The sequence below is a fragment of the Tiliqua scincoides genome, chromosome 2 (genome assembly GCF_035046505.1).
Source record: "Tiliqua scincoides isolate rTilSci1 chromosome 2, rTilSci1.hap2, whole genome shotgun sequence".
Classification (NCBI taxonomy): Eukaryota; Metazoa; Chordata; class Lepidosauria; order Squamata; family Scincidae; genus Tiliqua; species Tiliqua scincoides.
In genome coordinates, this window is record NC_089822.1 from 141,258,937 (window position 1) to 141,281,953 (window position 23,017).

General features: G+C 47.9%; 1 protein-coding gene across 4 annotated transcripts in view; it reads left to right on the forward strand.

Annotated features, from left to right (window-relative positions):
- Window positions 1-23,017, forward strand: part of KMT2D (lysine methyltransferase 2D) — a 99,108-nt gene that overhangs the window by 49,211 nt on the left and 26,880 nt on the right. For all 4 annotated transcript variants that reach the window (XM_066617580.1, XM_066617579.1, XM_066617577.1 and 1 more), the window contains 9 exons: window positions 1,128-2,843; window positions 7,702-7,878; window positions 11,182-11,336; window positions 12,188-14,349; window positions 15,777-15,900; window positions 16,518-16,608; window positions 16,874-16,937; window positions 17,776-18,008; window positions 18,865-21,846. In XM_066617580.1, the coding sequence (XP_066473677.1) occupies window positions 1,128-2,843; window positions 7,702-7,878; window positions 11,182-11,336; window positions 12,188-14,349; window positions 15,777-15,900; window positions 16,518-16,608; window positions 16,874-16,937; window positions 17,776-18,008; window positions 18,865-21,846 (7,704 nt within the window). The remainder of the gene's footprint in view (window positions 1-1,127; window positions 2,844-7,701; window positions 7,879-11,181; window positions 11,337-12,187; window positions 14,350-15,776; window positions 15,901-16,517; window positions 16,609-16,873; window positions 16,938-17,775; window positions 18,009-18,864; window positions 21,847-23,017) is intronic.

Genomic DNA, 23,017 nt, shown 5'->3' on the forward strand with positions numbered 1-23,017 from the left:
CCCTCGAGGCCTCTCAATGCGGCCCTCAGGGAGCCCCCAGTCTCCAATGAGCCTCTGCCCTCCAGAGATTTGTTGGAGCCTGTACTGGCCCAGTGCAACTGCTCTCAGCGTGAGGGCGACTGTTTGACCTCTTGTGTGAGCTGTGGGATGAAGGCTCCCTCCACTGCTTGCTGTTTCATGTCTGTGGTGCAGTAGCAGCAGCAAAGGAAAGGCCAACCTTGCTTTGTGCAAGGCCTTTTATAGGCCTTGAGCTATTTCAAGACCTTCATTCATTCATATAAGTTCATCTTTAATATATTCATTTATGTAAACTTATGTAAATTTATTCAAATTTTAAATGTAAATTAATTCTATTTTTCCCTGGCCCCGACACAGTGTCAGAGAGATGATGTGACCCTCCTGCCAAAAACCTTGGACACCCCTGATTTATAGGTATATTAACCTATAAAGACCTCTACTGCTTGGACCAGAGTACCTGAAGAATTAATTTCTTCCATATGAGTCCTTAATTTTAAAAAAATGGTTTTAGGCTTTTAAACTATAAAGCCTGGAAATAAATGAAACTTTCATGTTCCTTCCAGTCACTTTTTAAGGCCCTGGTGGGTCTACCTTCAGAAGTTAGGTAGGTGGCGACTGGATGCAGGGCTTCTTCTGTAGGAATGCCTCATTTATGGAATACCCTCCCCCCAAAAAACGTCAGTTTTATCTGAGGTTGCTGTCTGTCAGGTTTAAGCCTGTTTTGTTCTCCTGTGTCATTGATGGATAATTTACTGCTACTGCTCTACAGTGTTTGTTGCCTTATCATTTTGCTTTGACTTCTTTGATTGGATGTTGCTTATTGCTTGCTTTTATAGTTTTGTAAACAGCCTTGAAGGCTTCATAATGAGCAGGTAGGGTTTTAAATGAATAAGGAACACATGCAAGAGACCGTTTCCACACGAATGATGAAATTCAAGGCTGATCCTCTCTGTGTCCTTTTGGGGATTCCAGACACTCCTCCTCTCTTTCCTCCCCAAGAGACAGTAGATGGCCCGTAGTTGCCATGATGTTGTGGGTAGGATCCAGGGCTTGGGAGTTTCGATCGTGCCAATCCGTCTCTTATAAACCCTTCCCTGTGTTCTTTGCAGCAAGCCGAGAGCCAGATCAACAAGCAGACCAAAGTTGAGGTGCTGCGGAGACCGGACCGCCCGGCCCTGCACCTGCGCATCCCACCCCAGCAGGGAGCTCTGCCTGGTGCCACCCAGCCACCACCACCTCCTTCCCCTGCTGCCTCTTCCACTGGGCAGCCTGTCTACATCAACAGTACTGCAGCTCTGCCAAGCGGGTCAGGTGTCGAGTCACCCAGTGAGCTCTTCCTCAAACTCCCCTCATCTGCCACCAGTGCCCAACCCCCAGCGCAAGTGCCTTTGCACGAGCCCTACGGCATGACCTCTGCCTGCCCCCCACCAGATCCAGGTTTTCCTTCTCCCTCTTCCGTGAGCCAGAGTCCAACAGTGCCTGCCGGCTTTACCACCGCCACTTCCTCCTCCTCTTCTTCTGGACAATCCCCACTCTTGCCCAACCCTCGCCCAGCCCTGCAATCCGGAGAGTTCCAGCCTACCCCACCTGGAACTCCAAGAAACCAACCCTCTACGCCAGATCCCTTCCTCAAGCCTCGCTGCCCAAGTGGATCCTTGGAGAACTTGTCTGTGCCTGGAAGCCCTCAGCGAGCTGCACTGCTGCTTTCACCCCCACCGTTTGGAGAGCAGAAGAAAGTGTTGGATATCAAGAAGGAAGATACTGGACCAGGGATCTGTTCTCCGAGCTATGGCTCCAGTTACAGTGACTCCCCAGCCAGTTCTCACCACCCCTCTGAAATGAAGGTCCCTGATGTATTTAAGGCCCCGCTTACCCCACGACAGATGGAGCCACAGAGCCCTGGCTTGGGTCACCGGCCCCCAGATTCTCATCCTGTGGCATCTTCTCCGCCTAGCCAAGCTGATCTCTACCGGCAATCGCCATACCCAGATCCCTATGCTCAGCCCCCACTGACACCTAGGCCTCAGCCCCCAGCATCAGAAAGCTGCTGCCCCCTGCCACCTCGCTCATTACCCTCTGACCCCTTCTCACGCATACCCGCCAGCCCACAATCCCAGTCTAGCTCCCAGTCACCTCTCACTCCCCGACCACTCTCAAATGAAGCTTTCTGCCAGTCCCCAGTCACTCCCCGCTTTCAGTCCCCGGATCCTTACTCCCGGCCTCCTTCGCGGCCACAGTCCCGGGACCCTTTTGCACCCCCGCATAAGCCCCCTCGCCCTCAGATGCCAGACTCTGGCTTCAAACCAATGCCAATCTCCCACAATGCCCCAGCTGTTGGGGGCTTCCCAGCTGTGCCTCCTTCAGGTGAGCCCCACCCCAAGACCAGCCAGCAGCCCCAGTTTGCTCGCTCTCCTGGTGCCAGTGTCTTTCCAGCTGCTCAGCCTCAGATGCGCTTCACCTTCCCTCCCAATGAACCAATCAAGGGTTCCCCTTCCCATGCGGTCAATAGCCACTTTGCTTCTGGCAAGCCCCAAAGCACAAGCTATGTTTCCTCTCCGGGATTCCACCAAGCGGGGAGCCCTTTGGGGCCAGGCAAAAGCACCACAGACTCCTACAACCTCTCCCCACTACGCCCTCCCTCAGTTCTACCTCAGCAGCCTTCTCAGCAAGATGGCACCTTGTCCTACATGTCGCGAACAGGGATGGTGCCACCAGGTGACAAGAGGGAAGAGGGAGTGGCAGGACCTCCAAACAGGGAGCTGCAGGAACTGCCAGCTGGCCAGGAGGGAGCTCTCACTCAGACGGAGATGGAGAAACAGCGACAGGTGAGCAGGCTGCAGGAGATCAGGAATGGCATTGAAGTGATAGCAGCCGTACAGGGAACCATGCCAAGTGAAGCCATAGACTGGGAGGGTCTTAAAGGGAACCTCTTCCGGTTCACTGCGATAGTGCTATCAGCTAGACAATCTGAACCACAGATAGAGAAACAGAAGCCCGAGGTTTCTGCAGGGCAGTCGTGCCAGGTAAGCTCTCAGAGAGCTTCTAAGGAAAAGAAAAGGAGGCACCAAAAACGTGTCTGGATTTTATAGTTCATTGTGGGAGGGAGCAGGCTTCCTTTGTGACCCCAAATTTAGCAGTAATTCAGTCCTTGAACAAAACCCATCCATACAGGCTTCCAGAAGGAAGGCTTGGGAAGGGGAGAAGGGGTCGGCCACAGTCTCATGCCATTTGGCATCCTGTTGCATCTTATGATAAGCCTGATGCCTGAGAAGAAGTTGAGGATCTAGAAATCAAATAATTCGTTGTGCATTTCAAGGGTACAAAGCACTTCCGTGTACACGATTTTGGGAATGCTTGCAACAGTCCTCTGTGGTAGGCCAGCATTCTTACCCCCTTAATGCAGAAGCCGCAAGATGTTCCTCTGAAGTCTTTCAGAAGTTCATGAATAAGATGAGATTTGAACCAGAGATTTCCCAGCTCTCAGTGCACTTGTGAACTGCCTTTGCATAATGTCAAGTCCCATACTCTGCTTCCTTGGGTCCTGAGCCAAAATCTTTAGATATTTTTATTGATCGTATGCTACATTTTGTTTGACTTTAAAATCTGACCTGATGGGGAGGCATGATATAAAGGGTTTAATTACTTGAGTAGATTCAGTCTTGGCATACTCTACATTGAGTAGCCTGGGTGTATTCTGGTTCACATCACTCACTGCCTGTTTGGCTTCCATCAGCTGCTCTTCTTCATTGTCCCTTTTCCTAGTGTACCTTAATTTTTCTCAGTATCCACGCTTATTGGGTTAGTCAGAGTAAATGGACTATCGTTTGAAATTGATGATAGGTTTTGTATGGTGTAGCATATTTGTCACAGTCTCAGATTCATCACATTATTTTTCACAGCAGTTGATGCTAGAGTGCTCTTGTAGCTCACTGGACAGCAACACTATAAAGTATGACTGAAAGCGAGGAATAGTGGTGCAGTTGGATGCAGTAATTGCATTCTCTTATTTGTGGGATTATTGTTCGCAAAGGTTCTTTTTTCCTTCTTCTCTGTTTATTTATTTATTTAACTATAATAAACATAAAATAGAAAAACAAATACATACATAAACAAAATTCTAATAAAGCAGCACGAGCGAAGCCAAAACATTCCCATACTTATAATCCAAATACATACAGTCCAAACATTAACAAATATTAATCTATACCACTAATACTTCAAAATCAATCTTCAAATCCAAAATACCTCAAATCCCCATCCTCTCTCTGATTCAAAAAATCAATAACTTGACTCCAATTCTTCAAAAAGTTTTCTGTTGAATTCTCCCTAAGCAAAATTGTTAATTTATCCATCTCCGCATAATCCATAAGTCTTATCCACCATTCCTCCACCGAAGGTATATTCATAGTCTTCCAATTTTGAGCATAAAGTTTTCTGGCAGCGCTTATCATATACAAAAATAAAACTTCATTTTTTCTTTCCACATACTCATCTGTCATACCTAATAAAAATACTTCTGGCTTCAATTGTATATTTGTTTTTAAGATCAACTGTATCTGTGCGTGAATTTGTGACCAATATTTTTTAACTTTTGAACACGTCCACCACATGTGGTAAAATGTTCCCTCTTGTTTCTTACATTTCCAACAACTATTGGACATAGTTTCATACATTTTGGTTAATTTACTTGGTGTCACATACCAACGATAAATCATCTTATATATATTTTCCTTAATGTTAACATTCAAAGTAAATTTTGTCTGTTTTATCCATAATTTCTCCCATCTGTCCATTGAAAGTTCATAGCCCACATTTTTTGCCCACTGGATCATGCATTCCTTAACCTGTTCATCTTCTGTTTCAAACTTCAAAAGCATATATTTTAGATATTACCTGCTCATCTGATCTTAATTGTTTCTCCAATATTGTCTCTCCCTCTTCAAAACCATATAATTTTTTTATCAATTTTAAATCTTTCTAATAATTGTAAATACATAAACCATTGGCAGTCAAAACCCTCTACAATCAATTCCTCTCTAGACTTCAAAATACATTGACCTTGATTACATTTCAGTAAGTTCTTATACAATAACCATTTATCTCCTGGTACAGTTCCCAAACCAAAATATGCTTCTTGTGGTGAAGCTAAGAGTGGAATTTTGTTGTAAAACCTTTTCTTATAACGATTCCATATCTTCCACAGTGCATGTCTAACATAATGATTCTTGAATTCCATATTCACTTTCAACTTATCATACCGAAGATATCCATGCCAACCAAATCTTAAATCATATCCTTCTAACTTCAACAATTTTTTGTTTTGCAACAATATCCATTCTTTAAGCCACAGAAAACAACATGATGCATAATAAGTCTTCAGATCAGGCAGTCCTAAACCTCCTCTTTCTTTTGCATCTTGCAAAATCTTAAATTTCACTCTTGGTTTTTTCCCTTGCCATATAAAACCTGTCACATCTTTCTGCCACTCTTTAAAAGGTTTATCAGAAAGTAATATTGGTATATTCTGGAAAAGAAAAAGCATTTTTGGTAGTACATTCATTTTAATTACAGATATTCTTCCCAAAAAAGAATTTCAGCCTTTCCCATCTTGCAAAATCTTTTTTGATTTCACCCCAAACTTTAACATAATTATTTTGAAATAACATACAATTTGTGTTTGTCAAAATAATACCTAAATACTTAATCTTCTTCTCCACTTTGAACCCAGTCTTATTCATCAACTTCGATTGGTCTTGTTCGTTCATATTTTTAGATAAAATTTTAGTTTTCTGTTTATTTACCTTAAATCCTGCTAAGGATTCAAACTTCTTCAACTTAACCATCAACAACTCTATGTCTTTTAAAGGTTTTTCTAAGACCAAAACCATATCATCTGCAAATGCTCTTAATTTAAAACATTCATTTTTAATCTTTGAACCATGTAGTCTTTCATCTTGTCTAATATCTCTACATAACACTTCTAAGGCAAGTATAAATAAAAGTGGCGACAATGGACATCCTTGTCGTGTTCCCATTTGAATCTCAAACATTGTTGATAATTCTCCATTTACCACTACCTGCACAGTTTGTGATGTATAAATTGACTTTATCCATTGAATAAAGTTCCCTCCAAAGTTCATCTTCTCTAAGACAGCAATCAAGAAAGTCCAACTCAAATTGTCAAACTTCTCAAAGTCCAAAAAAATCAATGTTAATTGTTTCTCTATCCTTTTATCATAATATTTCAGCAAATCCAATACTATTCTAATATTATCACTCGTGTCTTTCGGTAAAAAACCACATTGATCTTCATGTATAAGATTTTGTAATATCTTCTTCATTCTGTTTGCCAAAATTGCTGTAAATATTTTACAATCATTATTCAACAAGGAAATAGGTCTGTAATTTTTTATATCCATCAAATCCTGTCCTTCTTTAGGAATCAAAGTAATATTTGCTGCCTTCCATGAATCTGAAGCAAAGGTTCTTGAGATACAAAAAGATCAGGGCCCAGATGGGACATCCTTATTTTCAATCCAAAAGTTGGTTTGTTGGGTCAGGGATGAACTTGAATTCTCCCTTCTTTCTTCATGGACCTGGCTTCTTTGTATGGGTTGAGTGCTTCCTACAAGCCAGGATTGCATACTAAGATCAAATCTGGGTTTGCAGTCCTGGTTGTTGGGGGTGCTCAAGTCCCAGTTCAGATGTCATTGCAAATTATAGTTTAATGAGAAGTCTTCACGTACCCTGAGTATTCCATTTGAGCAAAGTCAGAGTGTGTGAATTTACTGTTCTTTAAATTGATCCAATTTTTAAAACTCAGTGGCACTGCACCTATACAGATTCCCATATACAGTCGCATGCCACTTAATGACAGAGGTGCAGACTGGCATCCCTGTTATCAAGTGGGGCTTGACGTAATGTGAAGCCTCTGGAGGCAAGGGGTGCTCTGCTCCCTTCACCTCTGGAGGCTTTTCTGAGCCTCCCAGAGGCAGTGTGCGGATGCCAGAATTGCACAAGAGAGACAGCTTCCCGCTTCCTCGCAGGGGCAGGCCTCTGGGAGGTTCAAAACTACCTCCAGAGGCGAGGGGAGCAGAGTTCCCTCTCCTTCAGAGGCTGGGGGGGGGGCCAGGTCCGACCATGTGACCAGCGGCAGCCATTGCATATGCAACCCATCACTGGCTGGAAGGTTGCTAAGCGGCACATGCCTGTATTTCAGTGCCAGTCAGATGTGGCTAGTACTGCATAGTTTTGGCAGAGTGGAGTTCTAGTTATCACTAGTGTTTATGAACAAGGAACCAGGGCATGGTAAGCATTCCAGATTTAGTATGGAGTCAGAGTGTGTGCGTGCATGCGTGTGTGGGGAGAGGCACGGAAATCTTAGCTCTCTTTCACCAGTTCATATCTTCCTGTTGAATGCCCCTGCAAACTACCAGCAAAAAAAGAATAAAGCATCCAAAATTGTGTAAATCTACTAAATGCAGATAACCTAACAGAGTTATAAACCTAGGGGCTTTTTCAGCACCTTAGTTACAGGGCATTCAGGGGGGAGGAGCAGGAGAACACTGTTTACCAGAGGAAGAAAAATACCTGACTAGGATAAGAGAATGAAGGCAAATTATTCAGAATGTTTGAGCTCAGATGAGGTTAACTCTCTGCCCCCATCCCTTTCGCTTCCACCAGCGGCAGAGACTCCGTGAGTTGCTCATCCGTCAGCAGATTCAGAGGAACACCTTGCGGCAAGAAAAAGAGAGTGCCGCAGCTGCAGCCAACAACTCCCAGGCATCCTGGAACCCCGATGGCGGCGGGCAGGCCTTTGAGCAGATGAATCGGAGCATGACTCCTTACCCAGCAGCGCAGGTATGGCTGTGATCAGGGAGAGCGCCTTGCTGTGATTGCGACAGGAATTCAGAATCTGGCTTCTTGAGACAGGGTCCGATGCATCTCCAAAGCCTTCAAGCTTTTCGAGAGTTCTGTAAAAAGATATATTTTCTTGTTTTCATAGTTTCATAACAATATGGAGGTGGGCGGTTAGGAAACATGGAACACTGCATGCATCAACAGTCAACATTCCGGCCACATCATTACAAGTAGTTAAGGTTGATTCATCAGCCAGAGGGCTTTTGGACTCCAAAACTGAGAGGAAACCAGCCATAAGCAACCCAAAGAAGCCATTTGCTAGACCAGTGATTTTCAACCTTCTTCATCTCAAGGCACACTGACAAGATCCTGAAATGGTCAAGGTGCACCATCGGTTTTTGGACAATTAACAGGGCACTCCATGTTGTTGGTGGGGACTCACATCCCCCAATGGCCCTACTAATAAATGACACCCCCCCAAACTCCCATGGCACACCTGCAGACCATTCACGGCACACCAGAGTGCCATGGTACAGTGTTTGAAAATGGCTGCCCTAGTCTCCCTGGGCTTGGGACAACCAAGTGGGGACAGCCCTGTGCTGTATAAGTTCTAGTTGTTGCCCATACTTGGGCTGGGATATCACACCTAAGGATTTGGACACCAAGCAGCTTAAAGGCTGAAGCACCTGGGATTGGAGAAGATGGTAATCCCAGGTCTGTATGCAGTCAGATATTAGTGTGAGTGAGGAGTAAGTGTCTTAATATGTCTGTATAAATTATCTAGTTCTTCTTGCTAGCCTCAACTGGTAGTTCAGATTCTTGGGGCTCTTCTTCAGAAGCTGCTAGGAGTCAGATTCAAGCTGGACAAAATAGTGCGTGCAAGGATCTCCCCAAACGAGTGATGGGAAAGATCGTGTACCTGCCTTGGAAAAGGGCTTCTAAATAAGTATACTGGGTGTTGTAAACAAGGGGGTTTGGGTGCTTAGGGTTCTTGGTTTTTGAACCCTAAAGCCCTCAAGGCCCCTTGCCCAGTAGTACTGCCACCACCCTGTACATGCTAGTGCCTCAGTCCAGGGACACTGAGACCCTCTAGGCTTAATTCTATCCTGTCATGAATATGTACATGTTAGGCCTGGGTTAGCATGTGAAGCCTGAACCAAACTAAGTCAGTAACGGAGAAGTGGCTAGCAGTTCCTAGCTGCAAGAATGTGAGTAAACAAACAAAAAGATTGTTGTCTCTCCTTTGCTGGCCAGGAAGGACCGATAATAAGAATTACAACCCATTGGAATGTTTAACACCTCAGTAGACTGAGGGGCGCCTGATCAAGCAGAATGGAATGCAGCTATGGATCTCCAGTTGGGAGGGTTAAGAACTAGGAGGGCTAGCAACCAGACCCACTCCGAGAAGGTTCTGTCCTTAAAAGTTTCTGACTGGACAGTCTAAATAAGTATGGTCACCTCAGTACTATTAGCATAAAAAGTATAATAATGAGTGCCCCAAGGGGTGGGTGTCTGGTTCTTCTTGGGCAGAGCTTTTGGATGCAACATCCTGCATGCTGTGAGCTCCATTGTCCACCATGGGCATCTGGCCTCACAGGTAGCCTGGAGCTAAGAGATCTACAAGAGTAACTGACCCAGGTGAGAGATAGGTATTAATAGAGAGAGCCAGCCAGCTTTATTATTTTATTGCTGATATGTTTCCTAGATGTTTATGCCTCTAGCATTTGCTGCCTTATGTAACCTTATGTACTTGGTAAAATCTCTTTTACCAAGTTGTTTCATTGTCTGTTGGGGACAAAGTTTCAGAATCCTCCTTAGCTGTTCAGCAAGCTACCAGGTGCTCATTGAAGTCTAGTAACTTGAGGACTGAAGCTTTAATTGGAGAAAGAGCTCAGTGCCTGCAAGGGATAGAGTTAAGCCTAGAGGGTCTCAGTGTCCCTGGACTGAGGCACTGGCACATACAGGGTGGTGGCAGTACTACTGAACAGGGGGGCCTTGAGGGCTTTAGGGTTCGAGAACCAAGAACTCTGAGCCTTCCTGAGGAGAAATGCCAGATGTTGTCTAGCCCTCCATTTGGTGGACCAATCAATGTGTCTCCCCATAAAGGGGGAGATATTGATGGCTAGGCTCTTTGTATCATAAATGAGAGCAACAGAATCAATCCCAGAAGTTGTCTGTGAGATATTACCATCTGGCTGCACATCGGGAGTAACCCTTCTGTTTGTAGATCCGTTCTCCCTATCACACGCCAAAGGTTTCAACAAGTTGTCTGGCTGAATGTTTTTATCCTTCTCCTGGAGCGAGTCTGTAATACACTCAAGCTGAGTAGTTATTACTTGTATCTCAGCCACAAGGAAAGTCTGGCCAATCAATGTCCTTATTTTCTCTGGGTTTATTAACGTGTTTCAAGCTTGATAAGCCACTAGCCACCTGGGTAACCTTAGGGTCAGTTACTCTTGTAGATCTCTTAGCTCCAGGGCTACCTATGAGGCCAGATGCCCATGATGGCAATGGAGCTCCTACATGTGCAGGATGTTGCACCCAAAACTCTGTTCAAGAACGACACTCACACACACACACACCCCTAGGGCACTCATTATTATATTTAAGCCACTAGCCACCTGGGTAACCTTAGGGGAAGTTTTCCTTAAAGAGCCCAGAGTCTCTGTGAGAACAGCCTCCAGGTGGTTGAAACTGTTCTGCTTTTTTAATGGCGACTTTGTTGGTGAAAAAAAATCATCAAGCTCGGATTGCTTGCTTGCTGGAAATAACTTTTCACCCTCCTCACCCTCCTGAAGATAAGTCCTTTTCCTTCCCATGGCACTTCTGTCTCTTTATTTTCAGTTGGAATAACTTACAATTGATTGTTTCTCGCGTACTGCAGAGTCTTCAGACGAAGATTGTAGCCAGCCACAAACTCTTATCACTATTTTCCTGTGTCAAGGTCATCTCGGTTTTTTCTATTCCTCTGTGCTATTCTTATTAGACAGCACCTGGCAGCAGATGAAAGAAACTTTTTCTGCTCTTGTTAAAGAGGAAAATAATATTAAAAAGGCCTTATTGCTCTCGGAGCTCCTCACATACCCTCATGCCTAGGCTGCTGCCTAACTGGACAGCTGTCTTTTTAAGGAAATTGAGTCTGGCGTCACTACCTGATCTTGCATAAAGTGTGTGATTATTTTTTCCCCTCTCAGCATGGTTTCCACAATGACTTGGCTGTTGAATAGTAATAGCATAGTACAAATAGTAAAGTGAATAACGTTTTGTGTGGCTGGATCAATAGGTCTCTTTCTTCCTCATCAGGACAAGAGCACCCTTGGCAACTTGAGCGGCCCCCCAGGGAGCAGCAAACTGTCCAGTGCCGTGATCACGCAAACACCCTACGTGCAGGATGAGCGACTTGTCCGACCACCTCCAGCAGCCACCCCTTCTGCCATGATACCCGATATCAATAGCAGGTGAGTCTTGTGCTGTAGTTGGTGGAAAGAAAATGTTTTTGTTGGCCACATCTTGTATCTTGTTTTCCTGCCATAATGAAGCTTAAGGCAGTGTACATGGGGCTCCCAGGCAATCTTCAGTCCAGGCAGTGATCAGAACTAAATCTGCTTAAGTTCAGCAGGGTTGCAGTATCATGTACGCCTGTAGTTCCCAAATTTGTTGACTGGCGGCTCCCTTGACCTACTGGGCCATTGGCCATGGCTCCCTATTAGGGCTACAATCCTATACATTGTATAGGGCAGCGTGTTTTTCACGAGAATTCTTTGGCTCCCCTGGCTGGTCTCTGTGGCTCCCTGGGGAGCCACAGCTCAAAGTTTGGGAACCACTGATATACGCTATGCCCATGGATTCTGATGGCTGGTCTGTGGCATTTTTCCTTTACCTTAGCTAGCCTATTGTATCTGCCTTGGGTGATTACAGTAGCTTTATGTTACATTCGCATCTCCACTATGAGTATGAGAAAATAGTCTGAAATTTATTTATTGCTGTTGTGTCTATGTACCGGGTACTTTTTATAGTAAAAGAAGAATAAAGGCGTCTTTTCTGAATGTGTAGTGCTTATCAGCTGTCTTGTGAACCTGTGAGTTGCAGGTCTCCAGGAGCAGTGTTGTAGGTTCTGAGTTTAAGGAGCTTCATTTAACTTGATGTTGAGATGAGATGTTCACAGCTTGTCCAGGAATTGTCTTCTCAGGGGAATCATGTATTGGACTTTGAATAATAGTGAGAGTGGCCTTTATCAGCCTGTAGGAAGGTTATTTGAGAGCCTATCTCAATTTCCCATCACTGACATTTCTTCTCCTTTCCCTTCCAGGCCACCTGTGGCAACTGCACAGCCATTTTATCCCCGTGGTGTCTTCCAAGCTCCATCTCCACAGCAGCAGATGTGGCACCAGCAGCAGCAGCAGCAGCAGCAGCAAGCAGTATCAATGCGTCTCCCTGTTCCTTCACGCTTCCCACAGCCCCCCACTCAAGACTTGAGTCGTCAAGCTCTGGGATGCCTTGCCCCACGCCTGCCAGGTTCCAGTGAACAGCTTCAAGGTTCAGCTGGTACTCTGGGAGCCCAGTTCATTGAGCTGCGACACAACATCCAGAAGGGGGTAGTTGGGAGTGGAACAGGATCCACCTTTGTCCAACAGAGTGCCCCACCTCGGCCCAGATTCTTCTTGCCCGGAAGTGACAGCACCAACCAGGCTTTGAAAGCTTCTGTCATGCCCATGCAGGCCCCTGTCCTGGGAAGCCAAGGCATACAAACCCAGAAGATGCCAGCCCCCATTTCATCCTCTCCACAGGGGCCGGAGATGAGCAACAACCATCACCCTCATGCCAAGGCTGTGCCCCAGTTGATCCTGCCCCCTAGCAACTTGGAGATGCAACATGTCCCATCCCGACCACTCTCTTCATCTGCCCCTAAAGAGGTGCCTGTTGCCTCAGCTGCCATTGACACTACTCCAACTGCTAGTAAGAACCAGTTAAGTCTGACTGCTAGGCAATTACCCTGTGAGGTGCCGGTGGAACCAGATTTAGATGATGACTTTGATTCCCACAAAGACCTAGAGGATGATGATGATTTGGCCAACTTGAGTCTTGATCCAGATGTTGCCAAGGGTGATGATGACCTTGGCAATCTGGACAACTTGGAGACCAATGACCCACACCTTGATGACCTGTTGAATGGTGATGAATTTGACTTGTTGGCTTATACAGACCCAGAGCTGGACACTGGGGACAAGAAGGACATTTTCAACGAGCATCTGCGTTTGGTGGAATCTGCCAATGAGAAGGCTGAACGAGAGGACCTATTAAAGAAAGAGCCCTCTGTCGAACCCTACCTCAAGGAAGCTCCGTCCGCTGGTGTTGGCAAACCAGGTGACCAGAAGACACCATCACTGCCCAGAGATGATATGCCCAAAGCTAAGGAGGGACTAGGTCTCCTCCATATTCCTTGCTCTTCCTCTGCAGGGCTACCACAACCCATTCTTGCAACCTTCAAGGCCCACAATGACTTGCTGGACAGCAAAATGGTTAGCCTACCAGCTGATATCAAACCCAAGATAGAGGACGGTTGCCTGAAGTCTTCACCATGCCAGTTCAACACCAGTGCCTCAGAGAAGCTACCAGTCAAAACTGAAGGCACGGAGAAAATGGCTGTAGTAGTGAGCATCAAGCCCAGCCAGAACCTCCTGAGCCCTGGTGGAGTGAGACTAGGCATGGCCCAATTCCAAAGCAACACCCACTCTTCCCTGCCCGATAAGGTTCTCTATGGCACCCCAAGTCGTCCACAGCTTCCTCCTGGCCAGATAGCTAATGCAAATAGCTCCATCATGGAGAAATTTGAGTTGGATGGAGGGCCCTTGAGCTTGACTAGTACCCAGCAGCACTCGCCAGCTGATGATCTGGACAAGATGGAAAGCTCCCTGGTGGCCAGTGAGCTGCCTCTTCTGATTGAAGATCTGCTGGAACACGAGAAGAAGGAATTGCAGAAGAAGCAGCAGATGTCTGCTCAAATGCCTGGGCCCCCCCAGCACCTCCAGCCACACACCATGTTGGCTCATTCTGCTCCACCCACGCAGCCTCACGATGGGCAGCTGGTAAACCCCCAGCAGCAGCTTCCATTGGGCATAGTAGCTAGACAGCAGGGTATGGTAAACAGCCAGCAGCTGATGCTTCAGCAGCAGCAGCAGCAGCAGCAGCAGCAGCAGCGCCTGGCAGGTCCCCAGCAGAGTCAAGTATTGGCTCCGCATATGGGGGTGACTCAGAACCCTCCCCACATGCTTGCCACCCAGCATAACATCCAAGCAGTTCACAGCCAGCAGAACCAGCCACAAGTCTTGGCCCAGAAGCCTGTGCCTGGGGTCCAGCAGCAGCAGCAGCCACAGACACAGATGATGGGACTGAAGCCCCAGCCAGTTGTGATGCAGCAGCAACAGCAGCAGCAGCAGCAGCAGCTGGCCAACAGCTTCTTCCCCGATACAGGTAGGCATTCTAAAAGGAGATTTTCCCCGTCCAAAACGGATTGCCCAGTCTGATTCTAGTGTCCTTTCTTACTAGTGCTGGGAACTTTAATTGATGTAACCAGTCCAGTAAAGCATTTGTCATAGATTAAAATGAGACATACAAAATTATGCAGGGGATGGACAGTGGATAGAGAGATGCTTTTTACACTCTCACGTAACACCAGAATCAGGGGACATCCACTAAAATTGAATGTTGGAAGAGTTGGAACAGACAAAAGAAAATATTTCTTTACTCAGCGTGTGGTTGGTCTGTGGAACTCCTTGCCACAGGATGTGGTGATGGCGCCTGGCCTGGACGCCTTTAAAAGGGGATTGGACAAGTTTCTGGAGGAAAAATCCATTATGGGTTACAAGCTATGATGTGTATGTGCAACCTCCTGATTTTAGAAATGGGCTATGTCAGAATGCCAGGTGACAGGGAGGGCACCAGGATGAGGTCTCTTGTTATCTGGTGTGCTCCCTGGGGCATTTGGTGGGCCGCTGTGAGATACAGGAAGCTGGACTAGATGGGCCTAGGGCCTGATCCAGTGGGGCTGTTATGTTCGCCCTTGTTGGTTGGTGGGGCTGACTGCAAGGAAAAGCTCTGGGACTCCTTGTTGGGACCCACCGCCATGCAGCTCTTGCCGATACAGTGGATTTATTCATGCCAAATCTGGTGGAAAAAAAGGATTGTTTTTTTTCTTTCTGATTGTCATCTAACACTCACAGATAGTTTTAAATCAGTTATAAATTACCTTTAAAAATGTTGTTAAAAGAAAAATCTTGAATTGGTGAACAGTTCTGCTGCTTTCTTGGTGGGATACAGTCAGCTGGGACCAGTCTGCCTGTCCCATTTGCCAGCCTAGAGGAGCTGTACAGTCATATCCAGTTCTCACTGGCCTACTGGCAGCTCACCTGCAGCGTGTGCCTTTAGGGATATATCCTGGGAGTGGTTTCCAATAGCCAACTGCGCAGTTATATTTAGCTCTCCGAAGTCACAGCTATCGCTACTTAGAAACGCAGAGATGTAAGGGAGTGTATTTCCCTCAATGGCTGGATGCTACAAATGGTTAACTCCATGGGCAGTTAAAACCACCACATGGCAGCTCTGTCTTTCCACTGCAAATAGTAGTCTGGAGGTGTACTGGGTGCAGTGATGATAGTGGTGATAGATCGGACTTCAGCTGACCTAGAGTGGGGAAGGTTATCTCTGAATGAGCATTTCTCCAACCTATCACCTCTTTATTCTGGCAAAATATGCAATAGGTACTAGGGAATTGCTTTAATGTTGGGCTGCGAGTGGGGCATAGAGGAACCAACAAAGTCCTGTCATGGCAGGACATGGGAAGAGATGACGGTATCACCTTTGGTCTGATTGCTACTTTCTGATCACTTTTTTCTGTATAGATCTGGATAAATTTGCTGCCGAGGACATTATGGATCCCATTGCCAAGGCCAAGATGGTGGCTCTGAAGGGTATCAAGAAGGTCATGGCACAGGGCAGCATTGGGGTGGCCCCTGGCATGAATCGGTAAGCACCAGTTCATGGGGTGGAGGTGTGGCAGTGTGGCTTGGAGTTAAGGTTCCCAAAGCCAGAGGCTTCCCTTCTGAGGTCACCTCAGGTGTAGGGGAGGTGTCAGTTCCTTTCTGGCATGTACCTTCACCACCAAATTCGGATTTTGTGTGTGCATCTTGATTCTGCTCGGAGGCAGATGAAGAATCTGTCCTGTTCTTCCCATCTACTGTGATAGCAGTCATTGGTAACACAAGTTACTGTGTGTGCCTTGTTTGAGTACATTGAGGAGACCAGTGGAACAATTGTTGTTTTTATGAGGAGAAAGCAGTTTGCTGGGTTGGCTTCAATGAAAGGCTTTCTTTTGGAGTATTGGAAGCATACGAAGGGCATATGCTATTCTGTCTCCCCAACTCTTTTCTTGTTTATTTATTTGATCCCTTGTATGGGGTAAGTGTGGCAACTAATCTTTTTTTTTTTCTTAGTTGTGCTTGGAGAAACTTGAAACACTTTTTGTTTGTTGTTTTGACTTGTTCTGAGAGATCCTGGCTTAGAGGTCTTCTGGAACCTTCTCACAAGACAAGGACAGCATTACCTTTATTCATTCTGCATATTGTGCTCCACCTTCTTTTTAGGCAACAGGTCTCCCTGCTGGCCCAGAGGTTGTCCGGAGCTTCAGCTTCATCTGAAATGCAGAATCATATCCTACCTGGCTCTGGAGGGCAGGTGAGAGTAGTGGTTACCAGGCCTTAGCAGAATTCCATTTTCTCTGCTTTTTGATGGTGGGCATGGGGGAAGAATACATTGTTTAGGTGACTTGCTTGTGATGAGTTTGCTTGGGTAGTGTCTAAGAGCCTACATGGCAAAGGGGAAATTGTGGAGGGGGGTGGATTGAAGGTGTAGCAGGGAAGACCGAAGTGTCTCTCTGGGTCTCCTCTACAGGCTGTAGAATCTATCTATAAGTATTTTGAGTCTTTTCCTTCTCTTCTAGGAACGGACCAATGGCCCAACCCAGGCTCGTCCAAACCCACCCACTTTTGCTCAGGGTGTTATCAGTGAGTAGTCAACAGTCCAGGAACGAGGGGAGTGCTTTACAGAACTGTGTGTTGCTTTTCTTATTGTAGTGCTCCAAGACTACTACTGCAGTGGGGCTCTTTGCATAAGGAAGTTCATACTTACTCCAGATCACTTAAATCTGGTGTAGCTGCCGCATCCTGGTTTCTAACGTAATTGCTTATGTGGATTAGAATCCCTTCTCATGTTTGTTTGAAAGTGGAGTAGGGGGAAGAATTCTGTTTTAGCCCTTTTAAACCACTGCGCAACAGTGAAGAGGGCTAAGTGGCAGCCACTCAGTTTTCAGTCCTATTGAATGTGCATATGAATGGTTTTCATAATTGAGAGGGGATGTGGCATTTCCGGGCACTGTGGTTGCTACTGTAATAAATGTTTTGAAAAGATGGTGGGAAGGACATGGTTTGTGGATGCATGCACTTCAGGCATTGAGCTTTGTCTTTTATGACTCACTGTATACAGCAACGTTGGGAATAAGAATGGAGAGGTACTTGTGGCCGTTGTGGCCTTGACGTGGCCCCTGTTCTTGCCTGCCTCCTGCCCATGTTGTTCATGCGTCTTGACATCACACCACTCCTTGGGAAAAAAATAAAAAAAAAAATGCAACTTCTGCAGAATCTCAAAATATCCACATCAAGTCTGCATAATGAGCCCCTTGACTCTAAATGAGACAATTTGCATACACAATATTGGTGTGTGCGATATTCAGTGAGTGCAGATACAGAGCTTAGATCTTTTTTCCCCTCTGTGTGAGGTATGAAGTGGCTTGTGTGGCTGCGTTTTCAGCTTCCCAAAACCAATGCCTCCTTTCTGGTTCCCTAGACGAAGCTGATCAGCGTCAGTACGAGGAGTGGCTTTACCACACCCAGCAGCTCCTGCAGATGCAGCTGAAGGTGCTGGAGGAGCAAATAGGTGTACACCGCAAGTCCCGCAAGGCCCTTTGTGCCAAGCAGCGGACAGCTAAGAAGGCTGGCCGTGAGTTCCCAGAGGCTGATGCCGAGAAGCTGAAGCTGGTGACTGAGGAGCAAAGCAAAATCCAGAAGCAGCTGGATCAGGTATATCCCGGGGATAAGCTTTTGTTTAATCTGTAGGCTTGACTTGTGTTGTGACAAAGGAAGCTGGTGGATCGGAGGCAAGACAGTATGAGCAGTGAACACTGGAGGGGGAAGAGACGTAGGTGGTATTGAGCACAAAAGGTGCAAAGTTAAAATGAGGGGAAGCGGAGAGAGAACTTGCATGTGCAGCCCGCAGTGGAATTAGAATATTACATGCGCTTACATCTGTTATGTGCAGGACTTGTGTATATTTTGTTTCCAGTGAATGAACGTATTCCATGATTTTGAAAAACCTCTTTTAAAGATGAGTGTTACGGTGTTTAAACTTTCAAGTGCTCCAAAAAGCATGGAAATGGCAAGTTAAGGGACACATAGCTTCACTGCTATGTAAGCAGTAAAGACTTGTATTGTTCTCCATAGTATACTGGCTTTCAAATTGCAGTCGTGTGCCACTTAACGGAGTTTGAGACCGCGATCCCCATCGTCAAGCAGCACTTGACGCAATGCGGACCCTCTGCAGGGAAGGGGTTGTTCCATTCCTCTCCCCTCTGGAAGGTTGTCTGAGCCTCCCAGAGGCAGCGCACATTTGAGTGCTGCCTCTGCAAGGCTCAGACTGAGGGAAATCACACCTTTTGCGCGACTTCCGGTTTCACAGAGGAAGCTGGAAATGGTGCGAGAGATGCGATTTCCCTCAGTCTGAACCTTGCAGAGGCAACACTTGGATGCACACTGCCTCTGGGAACAACCCTCTGGAGGTGAGGGGAGCAGAGCTGCTAGGGAAGAGGGTAAAGGGATTGGTTGCTGCACTAAGATTGCCTCCTACCACTGTCTCTCTCTCTCTCTCTCTCTCTGGCAGGTACGGAAACAACAAAAGGAGCATACCAACCTGATGGCTGAGTATCGCAACAAGCAGCAGCAGCACCAGCAGCAGACCTCCACTGTCCTGGCCCTTAGTCCCTCACAAAGCCCCCGTCTCATGGCCAAACTCCCCGGTCAGCTTATTTCTGCGCATGGCCTCCAGCAAGGACCGCAGAGCCTAGTGGGCCAGGCAGGTGGTTTGCGCCTCCCTCAAGCGGCCACCATGGCAGTGCAGCAGGGCTTATCTTTCATGGGGCAACAGCAGCAACAGCCACCAGGTGGGGCCAGTTCCAACAACTTCTTCACTGGCAACCGTCTTTTGCAGGAGAGGCAGCTGCAACAGCAAAGAATGCAGCTGGCCCAGAAACTGCAACAGCAAACCCTCTTAGGGCAAGTGTCAATGCAGCAGCCTCAAAGCCTCATGGGACAAATGGCAATGCAGCAGCAGCAGCAGCAGCAGCAGCAGCAGCAGCAGCAGCAAGGCCTCATGGGACAGGTGTCAGTGCAACAGCATCAACAGCAAAGTCTCATGGGACAGGTGTCGGTGCAGCAGCAGCAAAACTCTATAAACCAGACTGGCTTGATGACCCAGCCCCCTCCACCACCTCCCACACCCCAGCCAGGCCAGAATCTGCTCCCCAAGCAGCAGCAAGGGCTACTGAACAACCAGCCAGGAGTCATGGTCCAGCAGCTCTCTCCTCAGCAACAGCAGCAGCCCATGCTTGGACACTCCATGCTGCAGCACCAAGGGGTGATGGGTCATCAGGTTTCCCAGAGACAAATCCTGTTGGCTCCGCAGCAGCAGCACAGGGCACTGGGCTCTCCTCAGCAGCTGGCACAGCAGCAGGCACAAGGCATGATGGGGCATCGACTGCTTTTATCGCAGCAGCAGCAGCAGCAGCAACCAGGACTGCTTGGGCAGCAGAGGACTTTGCTGAGTCAACAGCAGCAAAACTCTATAGCACAACACCAGACACTCCTCAGCCAAGGGCCAGCTGCTCAGCAGGGCCCGCTGGGCCAGGGGCAGGCCTCCCAAGCTGGGTTGTTGGGGCAGGCCTCTCAGCCAGGTGTTCTGGGTCAAGGGCAGGGTCTAGCCACAGAATCTATCCAGCACTTTGCGCAGCATGGGTCTCTGAACCAGCCGCTGCACTTGAGTCAGGGAATGCAGCCAGGACCATCGCAGCAGAGCCTGGCTGTCAAAGAGCAGCAGGGGGCCCCAGAAGGCACTACCATGCTGTCGCAAGAGGGGACCGACAGTGTGATGCAGCAGCAGCAGCTTCAGCCCCATCTAGTGGGTCATAACCTGGGTGGGCAGCTGCAGTTGGGAACCCAAGAGAAGCAGCAGGGGATGCCTAGCCATGGAAGTTCTCTGCAAGAGCAGCCAGCACAGCTGATGCTCCAGCAGCATGGGGAGCAGCAGAAACAGTCTGCTGACTTGGGTCAGGCACAGCATCCTCTCTTGGGTCCTCAACAGCAAAGCACATTGGGTCCCCTGCAGCTAAGGATGATGCAGCAGCAACAGCAGCAGCAACAGCAACAAAGCAACCTCTTGCAGCAGCCAGTGCGGGCTCACCTGCCTATGGACAGTATCCTGCAGCAAGAGGCTTCTCAGCAGCAACAGCATCATCGAGATGCAACTCAGGCCCCCCACTTGCTGAGCCAGCAGATGGAACAGCAAGGTCAGGTGCAAAACATCATGGCCCAACAGCAGAGACTGGTAGGCCAGAGCCTGGAGCAGCCCCCCAAAGGCTTACCAGGGCAGCTTCCCCTGCAGCAGCAGCAGCAGCAGCGCCTTCACAGCCCAGCCGGGCCTTCTAAAACTCCAGGGCTGATGGGGCCACCCCAGCAGCAGCAGAGCATGATGGTCCAGCAATCCTCACCACAAGGCCAAAGCATCCTGTCCAGCCCTATGATGGGCCAAATCCGTGCCCAGCTTCAGGGGGTCATCTCCAAAAACCCCCAGCTGCGGAACCTCACCCCTCAGCAGCAGCAGCAGTTGCACGCCTTGCTGATGCAACGGCACCAGCAGAACCTGCTGCAGCAAAACCAAGCTTTGCGGCAAGCCAGCCCTTATCCAGGGCAGGCCCAGGCCCAGACTCAGGAGCCACTTGACCAAGGCCAAACACCTGCTGCTCAACAGCTCTCCCTGCCAGGCCCCATGGGACAGCAACCACAAAGACAGTCACCTCTTGCCGTGTTCCAAATTCGTCCAGAGCAGGGATTTGCTGCCTCCATGGAACACCAGAGGGTGCCCCATCAGTCAATGAATAGTCCCCAACAGCAGGGGATGCTCAGACTCCCTACTCCTCAGGCTTCCTCTGTGCCCATGAACATTGCTGGTGTGGCCCCTGCACGGCCGCTGCCGCCACCACCACCACCGCAACAGCTTCAGCATCCCAGTCCTTCAGAACCAAAGAGACCGTCCCCCTTGCTATTGGCTAAAAGTCCTGAGCAACAGCTGACTTCCACCCAGAAAAACCCGCCAGCTACCCCGAGTCCCCTGCAGCCTCCTGACCCACCATCCACCATCCCAAGCACAGGAGAGATGGTTCCTGGCGCTTGCAGCCTCAGGGACTCAGAGTGTTCCACCAAAGACCCCATGGAGCAAGCTGCGGTCAATGGGCAGGCGGTGGCATCTGCTTCTCCCCCTGCTGAAAGAGCCCTGCCACCCCCAGGCAATCCTCCCCTTGTTCGTATCAAACAGGAAACCAAGGAAGAAGCAGCACAGTGTGCACTGGGAAACAGTGCTGAGCCCGTCAAGCGGGAGGCAAATACGGATCCCGCTTCAACTACAGCCACAGTTCCTGCTACCACTAACAGCCTCACCCGATCCGAAGCTGGCCACCTCTTGTTGCAGAAGCTGCTGCGAGCCAAGAATGTAACACTTGCCACACAACACTCGGGTGATGTCAATGGACATGTGGATGGCAAACTTGCTGGTGTAGAAGGGCAGTTGCAGGCAGTTCCAGAAGTACGTGAGGTGAGCAGAAAGGGAAGGGGGGGTGTTAACCTGGCTGTGATGTCAGTGGGACATTTAAAAAAAAGTTTGGCTTTTATGATTAATCTGTTAGAAGATGCACATCAACATCAATTTGGGTTTCAGCTGGGGGGGTATGCCCTGTTTTTGGAATATGTCCTAATGTTAAAAAAAAAAAAAAAACCTCGTATGTGCATGTTTTGAATTTAAAGTAGCATTGTAGTAAACAGGTATATTGGGGAGAGAGATGTGCAGTGTAATCCTGAGCTGTACTTCGGCAGTTCACAAGTCCCTTGCACTGGCCCAGGTTGAACCTCCTCGTGAGTTAGCTAGGGAAGCGCACGGAGGCTGGAATAAGCCTCTGTGCTGATGGAGGCTCCGAGTCTTGCGTTGACACAAGACTCTGGGGTGGGTGGGGAGGAGGCGGGAGGAAGTCGTTCCGGGGTGGGGGAAGGCGGGTGGTGGGCGCCTGCAGGGGTTGGCGGGTGGGGAGCAGGAAGCGGGGCTGGGACCTGGCAGTCAAGCCACCCCTCTCTCCTCAGACTTTTTCCACCTCAGGAGATGGCACAGGTTCAAGGAGACCCATTGGGGCCAGGGTGCCTTACGCAGAGGTAAGAGGAAAGGTTTCGCCTTACCTCTGGCTGAGCCGCTTTGGGCACCTATCCTGCACTGGATACAGCACAAGCCTCTTGGCTTGCCTGTTCCAGCGCAGGATAGGATTGTGCCCTTAGTGTAGCCTCCTAACTCCACTGCATTACACTACACTGAGTGCTTAGTTTGTGAAGGGAGGGTTGTTTTGTTTCTACTTTTTTTTTAAACGTGAGGGAGCATTTAGAAATATTCGTGTCAATGCATTTTTTTTGTTTTCTCGCCATTTTTCACTTAAAAGCATAAAAATACTTAAAACCAATGCAAAGCAAGCTTAAAACAATAGGAGCATAATATATTTTCAATAAGCAGCCATACAAAACAACCTCAGATTGAGAAACCTTCCAGCATCGACTGGCCCCAAGTGCTCATTGAAATAGGAAAGCCAGATAAGATGGAGGTCCACGTATCTCCTAAGGGAGAGAGGTCCTAGATCCTTGGTGCTACTACAGGGAAGGCCCTGTGATGTGTGCTGTACAGGTGCATCTCCAGTGACATAAGCACGCAGAGGGAGCCTCTCCAAACA